Source organism: Dioscorea cayenensis, unplaced genomic scaffold, assembly GCF_009730915.1.
Source record: "Dioscorea cayenensis subsp. rotundata cultivar TDr96_F1 unplaced genomic scaffold, TDr96_F1_v2_PseudoChromosome.rev07_lg8_w22 25.fasta BLBR01001480.1, whole genome shotgun sequence".
Classification (NCBI taxonomy): domain Eukaryota; kingdom Viridiplantae; phylum Streptophyta; class Magnoliopsida; order Dioscoreales; family Dioscoreaceae; genus Dioscorea; species Dioscorea cayenensis.
This window is the reverse complement of record NW_024087871.1, coordinates 1-9,463: the sequence shown is the minus strand read 5'-3', so window position 1 is coordinate 9,463 and position 9,463 is coordinate 1. Positions and strand designations below refer to the sequence as shown.

At 38.4% G+C, this 9,463-nt stretch overlaps 1 protein-coding gene and 1 long non-coding RNA gene across 2 annotated transcripts; one reads left to right on the top strand and one right to left on the bottom strand.

The window, feature by feature from the left end:
* Positions 1-2,480: 2,480 nt before the first annotated feature.
* On the bottom strand, positions 2,481-3,480 carry LOC120256520 (enoyl-CoA delta isomerase 1, peroxisomal-like). The gene is made up of 2 exons (XM_039264197.1): positions 3,435-3,480; positions 2,481-2,971 (listed from the first exon to the last, which is right to left on the bottom strand). Exons 1-2 carry the CDS (start codon positions 3,478-3,480, stop codon positions 2,556-2,558), a joined length of 462 nt encoding a protein of 153 aa, XP_039120131.1. The 3' UTR covers positions 2,481-2,555.
* A 207-nt stretch (positions 3,481-3,687) lies between these two features.
* On the top strand, positions 3,688-8,071 carry LOC120256521. Its single transcript, XR_005535336.1, has 6 exons — positions 3,688-4,073; positions 4,969-5,034; positions 5,213-5,296; positions 5,436-5,676; positions 5,749-5,835; positions 7,874-8,071. It is a non-coding gene; the product is annotated as an uncharacterized LOC120256521 (long non-coding RNA).
* Positions 8,072-9,463: the final 1,392 nt, after the last annotated feature.

Genomic DNA, 9,463 nt, shown 5'->3' with positions numbered 1-9,463 from the left:
AATGTTTCTCAACTCAACATGAGTCTCTGTAAACGCTAAGCTTTTTTTTATGTTTAAACAGTATACATATAGTGTTTAAAAATAATGGTTAACCTGTTTAACTAAAGTCTATATCATGTAAATAATATGTTATTGTTTAAATCGAATGCTTTCACTCGACATCGCGTTGAAGATGGGTACCTCCTCGGGTCACTGCTTAAACATCTTTTCACGTATTTTTCTTAAACACCGTTGTCATTGTTTAAAGAGTAACTAGAGTATTGTTTAACATTTTTCTATTGTTTACACCGTTGTCATTGTTTAAAGAGTAACTTTTTTTCTTAAACACCGCTGTCGCTGCTTTAAACATATTTACGTATTTTCTATTGTTTACAAATCGACGCTCTTTTGTTTCCCACATTGTTTGTTTTTACTAGGTCTATGTTTAAATTTCAGGTTCACACCAAATAAGCTTGTTTCGCTTTTATTTATAAAAAGATTTACAACATTTACAACATTTACAACGTCCGCTCGGACTTTTGACACTCACGACTCGACCGTCGATAATCGAAAACAAGTGTCTCAGACATTCGAACGCTCACACGGCTGCAGACAACATGCGCATCAACTCGAACCCGCATAACGTATAACATTAAAAAAAGGTTAAACAACACACATTCATGAAAAACGACTATTAATCAATGTGTCATCGGGTCGGACTTAAACGAAGATCCCGATAGTTAAACACGTAACGTAATAGTTGTACAATCGACGTAATGTTCTTAAATGGTAACTGTAAAGTCTCAAGTGATAAATATCAACCCCGCCTTTAAAGGATGTTTCCCGATCTCCTCCTCTAGAGATCCTCCGCAATCACGAAATACGTGAAAAAAATTTCTTTTTCTTACCCAAGTCGAAATGCTCGCTTAATTGCTCGCCCGCCATCCAATCAACAAGAATCCTCCCGCGATTCGTGCAATTATGAGAGCATTTCGACTCGAGGTGAAAAAGATAGTTTAACTTGTTGCGTGATCATGCGCTAAACGATTCTCAAGATAAGGAAGAAGGTTCACGTAAACATCCTTTTCGAGATAGAGTGGTTGTCCAGTGGGAAGAGGGAGGACGAGGAGGAGGAGGAGGATGATGAGGACGACGAGGAGTGGTCGTCCATGGGGAGGGTTCTTTCTCGGGTTATTTATGGTGTGAATTCCACAAGCAGTCGACTCTTCATATCCGAGAAAAAGTTAAACGACAAATGGCTCGACATCGATCGATGAGAACGAATCCGGGTGTTCGAAAAATTATGTTACTCGCATAAATTTTTCATAAATTTTAATGCCACTATTAATTCTCATGCACGGATACCATATCCCTGCACACCGCCACGTACACCCGCCAAAGAATTCGGATCAAACGAAAAGATCACCGCTTTACGTAGAGACTTTTGAGAATTTACACGCTAATACGAATAGTTATACATGTAAAAGATAACGTTAAACCCGGAGATGGGAAGTATTACATCGGATACGATAATTATTAAACATATTAGTAAAATATTTAAACGTTAAACCAAGCAGAAGCCCTTCAAAAAGGTCGAACACGATGTGATTTCGCGCTTTCCTTTCCCACCATTTTCAGGGCCAAAAATGGGATTTCACAACATGGACCCATTTGAAGTGAACGGTAGGGGGTAAAAGGGAAGTTAAACACTAACGGAAGGGCTGTCCGGGGTGTGCAAAAGTAGGAGGGGGTTTTTGGGAAGTTTTGAAAATTACGAGGGGTGAACAGTAATTTTCCCTTTTAATAATTATATTTTCTTCTTTCTTTTAATTAAAAATTCAACATTGAGTTAAAAAATAGTTATTAATATATATAATATAATTAGTTATTTATACAAAATGATTGTAATTTTTATTTTAATTTAATATAATATTAGTATATATTACTTGACAACACCTAGAGTTATTAATATATATGATTTTTGGATTGATTAAAAAAACAAATATTTAGCATTTATTAATTATGTTTTAGTAAATATTTATAATTTATTAACAATGTTTTATAAGGTGTTTTGATATATTTATGATTAATTATAATTTAATATCTATAAACATATGTACAAGTTAAAATATATTAGAGCAGTTTTATTTTTGGATTATTTTTTTTTTAACTATGTTTAATAACTCTAACATTTTTTTCTCCACCTGGTAGCCCTATCTCTCATGCAAGTTTTTCCCTTTTATGAGGAAATTACAATCGCCCGACTCCCAACTTCCATTCTCGCAACCCCTATTCATCGCCTTCGAAAACAAAATGAGAAAAAAATAAAATCAATGGACACTCATCACACACCATTTGGCATTTCCCACCAAATACATATTGCTTTCACACTTAAATAATAATTAATTGCATAAACTTTTAATTATCATAACATAACTTTGTTTCAAAGTATAATAAAACCTTCACATCTTTCTTGTTCTTCAAACCTTAGAAATGAAAGCCCTTGAGATATCCTCATGAGTGTCCTCACGGCCACCGCCATGGCCACCGCCTTCGTCCCTTCCTCCACTGCCCTATCAATCGCCCCCTTCCTCTCTGCTTTCCCCGCCTTCCATCTTCTCCGGTCTCAGCAACAAATCCCTCATCGCACTCGCATCCGAAATCCTCGATCTCAACTCCGACATCGCGTACATAGCGATCGGCACGCCGATGTCCAGCTCGCTCATGTAGATGAATCCCCTGTCGCCGACGTAGTCGTGCGTGCGGGTGATGATGAACCCACCGGCAGTGGCGTGGCCAGTGACGGCAGCAATGGTGAGCATGGGGAGGGGGATGAGGTCAGCAATCGTGGCTCTGAGGACGGAGCCGAGTTCAGGGGTGTGATCGGAGGGGAGACGTGGGCCCAAGTGAGGTCTAAGACGTTCGAGAAAGGGCCAGGTCTCTACTCTGATATCGGGAAGTAGGCCAAAGGTACTGAGACACTCCTCTTTCTCTGATTAAACCTAGTTCTCTTCCCATTTTTTTCTAATTTTTTCCCAATTTTTGTTGTTTTTTTTGGTGATTTTGTTCTAGATCTGCTCATGAAGGGCTATAATTTTGATGATTTGATCACGAGTTGACAATCTCGACCCAGAGTGCTTCGGGAGCAGTATTGTGATCTATGAACCTTTTGATTGATTTATTATTGAATTTTTTGTTGTTTGGGTGTTGTTTGGTCAAAGTTGTGGTGATTTTTTGTGTTACGAGGTACTGGATGTTTGATTTCATTTGTGAATTGATGTGCTCGTTGTTTTTCTTCATGGATGGGATTTTCTGGTTTTGTTTTGATGAGATTTTGAGATAGGAGTTTAGGTTTTTTCCTGGAGATTTGATTATGATATTAACTGTTGCAAATTGTTTTCTATGTGTCCATCCGCCTCCATTAGATCCCAAACTTGTTTTCTGATCCTCCATACCCCACATGCGATGATGGACTGGGCGCGTAACCCTCACCTCGTCCATCACCGCATCCCTAACTTCGATGGTGCCATCGCCGCCATAACATTGTTGTTCTTAAAAATGTTTTACTTGTTCTTATTGAATGATTGCAAAACATAACATTGTTTGAGCAAATGAAGTTTGAACAATGAATGTTAAACAAGCATTTCAAAATGGTATAATACCCGAATTCGTCCCTTTACTTTTCTCTCTCTTCCCTTTTGGTCCTTCTACTCAGAAATGCGCCCCACTAATCCCTCTACTCTTGAAAATGACCCAATTTAGTCCCTCTACCCTTAATTTCTTCTCATCTAGTCCTACTTTTGAAAAATACAGTCAATAATTGACCTATTTTAGAGTAGAAGGGACTAAGTAGAATCATTTTCAAGAGTAGAGGGACTATTTGGGAGCATTTCTGAGTAGAGGAACCAAAAAGGAAGAGAGAGAAAAGTAGAGGGACTAATTCGGGTATTATACCTTTCAAAACAGATACCAGGAATGTTAGACTAGTTTGGTTGGTGTACATGGGATGCTTTCTACACCGATGTTAGTCCTCGTGGAATTGAAGATGGTCATAAGAGGTGTACATGCTTGTGATGCTTTCTTTTCTGTTTACTGTAAGTATACGCGAGACATTTCATTTCAAGTTTATTTCGATGAACAACTGCTAGTGTCACAAACATTTTCTTCGTATCCTCTGAACTTAGACTAATTAATCTTATTGGGCATTTCTCATGTCTAGCTTATATGAATGTGGCATTCCGTTGAAATTTTTGATAATTGATGACGGTTGCCAAGACATAATCAATGAGTTTCAGAAGGTGATCTCAGTGAGTTTATTTCCTTTTCTAGGTTCAACAAAAGCCTGGATTTTTTTTCCATTCACTGATTTCTGCGCACTACATAGAGATACAGAGCAAGATTAGTTAGTATCAAGGAAAACAGAAAGTTTAGGGGGTTGAAGGACTTTATTACGAAGATTAAGAAGACATAGTTTGAAGTATGTCAATAAAACTTCATCAACATATAGATTAAGAACATATAGATGAAGGACTTCATTGAATTTGCAACAGGCATTTATATGTATTAGATTCCATCTAAATTATAATTCCTATTCCAAACCTTTGTTGTCTTGACAAAGGAGATGTATGGAATCACTTGCTATTAGCAGATGTTTAGCCTACTTATAGATTATATAATCCCTTGATAGTTACCTCCTTGTATCAAATGGAAAATGTTTCCAAAGTATTTTGGCATGAGTTGATCCTGAGCCACTTGGTTTCATGTTTCTTGGAACAACCCTCAATTATGCTTGAAATATTATTTCATTTCATTGAACCTAGGGTAATCAGAGACTGAAGACAATGCGATTATATTTGATGAGAATTCCTAGGATATTTTACACTTGTTCTAATCTTTTAATTGATGTTTTCACCTTCTCAGTTAAAATAATTTGACTACTTAGAAACAAAATTTATTATTAGCTCAATGGGATTATGCATTTTCTTGTAGGGCCATCAACCGCGTTATTACATCATTGCGGGCATAAGTTTCACGAAGTTTTCCCACTAAAGCAAGGTCGTTATTCTGAACTTCCTGCTACTGAGATTTCAGAATTGATGAAATCAAACAGCTTTGATGAAAGTATTTTTGATTCATTTATGTTGAAATACCAAATTGTCTATCTTCCTTTAACTTGTTGTTTAGGTTTATCCAAGTTAATGTGTTTTATCAAGTCAACACCTCTTGTATACAGAATGCCCCTACACAATCATGGTTTAATGTGATGAATGGGATTCTTGATGAAAGTACTGAGAGGAGGAATGGAGAAATCCCTCATGTATGGTAGTAAACACTAAGAATAAATGCATTTGATTCAGTTTTCAATTTGTTAATTAGCATTTTGCCTTCATTAGTTATGCCGATGTAACATATTCATGTTGTATTTTTGTTTTTCTTCTTTTCTGGTATTGCTCTAGCGGGTTGCTTGTTTGTTGGGAAAAGTTGTGCTAGAGATTGAGCGGCGTATTTCATCTCAGACAGAGCATATACAAAATGTAAGATAACCTCGGATTGAAAACTCTCTCATGTCTAGAACATTTTTTAATGTTTCCTGCATGTTTGTAGCAAAATACCCTCATTTAAGCACGCGAAGAGAAATATCAATCAAGAGTAAGAGCTCTTGAAATTCCAGCAACTGGGACGAATGAAGAAACTCAGGTACATTTTGATTGGGTATATTGTGTATTTTGCTTATGAAGTGATGGTGAATTTGTTTGTATTTTAAACTAGGAGGATTATATTCATTCCAAAAGGTCCAATGCATGAAGGTCAATCCTGATTCACCTCATAAGCACATCCAGTTCTTAACACTTACAGGTATGTATTTCTTCATGGCTTTTTATTCAGATCATGCTGGATATATATGAATGATTTGATAGTAGTAATTCATTTAGATCAATGACTGTATCATGTTTGCCATTAACCTCTGATTGATAGTTTGCATGAATCTGATCAAAATTATTGTGAAAAGTTTAATGTTTTTAATGAGAATCTTTCTTGTGTTTAAGATATTGATATTAGTAGATAAATATGTTGTTTGCATTATCTTCGCTCAGATGGTCTCTTTTCATGTCCAAGACGTTTATGTGATAATATGAGATTAATATCTTATTTAACTCAGTGCCCTTTTTTCATGTCCAAGACCTTAAACCCTAAACCAAAAACCTCAAACCTTAAAAACCCCAAACCCCAAAACCTAATCCAAAACCCTAAAAACCCAAACCGTAAACCGTAAACCGTAAACCTCACCCATAAACCCTAAACCCTAAACCCTAACCCTTAAACCTAAACCTTAAACCCAACCCATAAGCTCTTAACCCTTAATTGCAAACACCAAACACCAAACCCCAAACCCCAAACCTCTAACCCCTAACAACTAAACACTAAACCCAAAACCTATAATCCTAAACCCTAAACCCTAAACCCAACCCCTAAGCCCAAAACCCTAAACCCTAATCCGAATCGCTAAGTCCTAAACCCCAAACCCAAAACTCCAAACCCTAAACCCTAAACCCTTAACCATAAAACCCAAAAGCCAAAAGCCAAAACCCCAAACCCCACTCCCAAAACCTTTAAAACCCCAAACCCCTAAACCCTTAAACCATAACACCTAAACCTTAAACCCCAAAACCCCAAAACCCAAACCTCAAACTTTTAAACTCTAAACCCAATCCATAAGTCCTCAACCCCAAACCCCAAACGCTAACCGCAAACCGTAAAAACCCAAAGCCTAAACACCAAACACAAACTCTAAGGCCTAAACCCCAAACACCTAAACCCTTAACCCAAAAACCCTAAACCCTTAACCTTAAACCTAACAAATAAGCCCTTAATACTTAACACTTAATCACAAACCCCAAATCCAAACCACAAACCCTAAACCCTAAACCCACAACCCTTAATCCCTAAATCAATAACTCTAAACCCTAAACCGTAAAACACACATCTAAGCCTTAAACCGCAAAACCCAAACCCCAAACCCTAAACCCTAAACCCTAAACCCCTTACCCCTAAACACTAAACCCAAAACCCATAATCTAAACCTTAAACACTAAACCCAAAACCTAAGCCCTAAACCCAAACTCCAAACACCAAACCGTAAACCCTAAACCCCAAAACCCAAAATCCTAATCCCCAAACCCCAAACCCTAAACCCTAACCCCAAACTGTAAACCGTAAACCCTAAACCCTAAACCCTAAACCCTAAACCCCAAACCCTAAAAACCCAAATCCTAAACCCCAAACCCAACCCCTAAGCTCTAAACCCTAAACCCCTAAACCCAAAAGCCCATAATCCTTAAACCATAACCCCAAACCCTTAACACTAAACCTTAAACCCAACCCATAAGCCCTTAACCCTTAATCCCAAATCCCAAACACCAAACTCCAAACACCAAAACCCTAAGCCCTAAACCCGAAACCCTAAGCCCTAAACCCAAACCCCTTAACCATTAACCCCAGACCCAGACCCCTAAGCCCTAAACCCTAAAACCCTAACCCTTAACCCCAAACCCCAAAACCCTAACCAATAAAACCAAAACACTTAACCACAAACCCCAAACCCTAACCCAGAAACCAGAAATCCCAAACACTAAATCCAAAACCCTAAACCCGAAACTCGAAACCCGAAACCCGAAACCCGAAAAAAGAAATCTGATAAATGCCTAAATGTATGTATTTTATAAATATTAATCTTGTATTATTTGAATATATTTTAATGAATTGATGCCCGTTTAAGTATAAATTGGTTATTTCGGTGTTGGAGATCTTAAATGAGCCAAACGAAGCTCAAAAATGCAAATTGGACGAATTTGACACCAAAAACTATATTTTTGGGGTGTCGGCACTGTAGCAGGCATTCGGCTGTGAGCTTCACGGGGCCCATGCGCCCGTATGGGTGCCTGTGAGGTTTGCTGAAATTTCACAACTTTCGGTTACTGTAGCGGAAACACTGTAGCTGAGCATTGTAGCACCGACACCTTTTCTGGGCGAAATGACAGTGAGCTTCATGGGCTCCGTGCGCCCGCATGGAGCCCGTATGGACTTGACGGGATATATATTGGGATGATTTTCTAGGGCAAAGAGAGAGCTTTTTGGAGGGGGAGTTTTTCTCTTGGGCCTCTTAGGCCGCCGCCTCACTCTTCCCGCCGGCGATCTATTACGCAAGACTTCACCAAGAGGGAGACAAACTTTGGAGGAGAAGATAGGGAGAAGATCCTAGGCATCAAAAGCATCATTTGAGTGGAGATCTCTTCAAATCTTCAAGATCTTCACCATTCAAGGGGATTTAAAGCTAGAGGGAGTAGTTCTTATTTATTTTCTTGTTTACTTGTTCCTTGGACCTGTATGAGCATTCCTCTTTCATGAGGAACTAACTTATTTGTGATTTGGACATGATGAACTCTAGGGTTGATTGTTTGTAATTTGGATAATCATCTTTATTGATGCATTGTTGGATGTTGTATTTCTTTTATGAAATCTTCTAGTTTGTGGTTCAAGCCTTGTGTACTTTGATGTGTTGATTTGCATGAGAACTCTATATTTCAACTTCTAGGTTGTACTTGGTTGCGTGACCATCGCCCTTGTACTAGACACGCTTGGCTTGGAAGGGATCCATGTACAAATACACCGTGACCATCGGGTATTTTGTACCCCTCCAGCAATTATGGTTGGACCTAGTTTTAGTATCGACCCTGATTAGAGATTTCCCTGAGTGTAATGCAATCATACGAGGATTTGGGCGGAAGTAATTCTGACCCAATACTTGTATGGGATTAGGGTTCAATTGCCGTGACCATCGGGTTGAGCTAATTTAGGATTCTTAGTGTTTGATTCTCCCTTGATTTCGTATTGTGTGTAGTAGTATCCCAGATTTAATTGTAGTTAATTCTTTCTCTTTGTAGAATTACTATTCATCTTTCGAAGTGTTAGGCTAGGAAATAGATGAAAGGGAAGTAATAGTAGCTCCTTGGGCCCTGGTAATACAACCCTCTCGTGCTCGCACGAGAGGTATTACTTGACGACTCCGTATGCCTGCGGATCTCACATCAAAATCCTAACCCAAACCCAAACCCCAAAACCCTAACTCTTAACCCCTAAACCCGAAACCCTAAAACCAAACCTTAAGGCCTAACCCCAAACCCTAACCAGAAAACCCTAAAACCCTAACACCAAACCCTAAATAAAAAACCTTAAACCCGAAAGCCCAAACCCCAAACACCAAACCCGAAACTCTAACACCAAACCCAAAACCCTAACCTCGAATCTCTAAACCCAATCCCTAAGCCCTAAACCCAAAACCATGAAACCTTAACCCCAAAGGAAAAACCCCAAAACCATGCTTAAGCTTTAATTAAAATTTTACAAAAATTGGAGAAGCACTTGCTATTCAATCAACATCATTTATGGGGTTTACGGTTTTACGGTTTAGGGTTTAGGGTTCAGG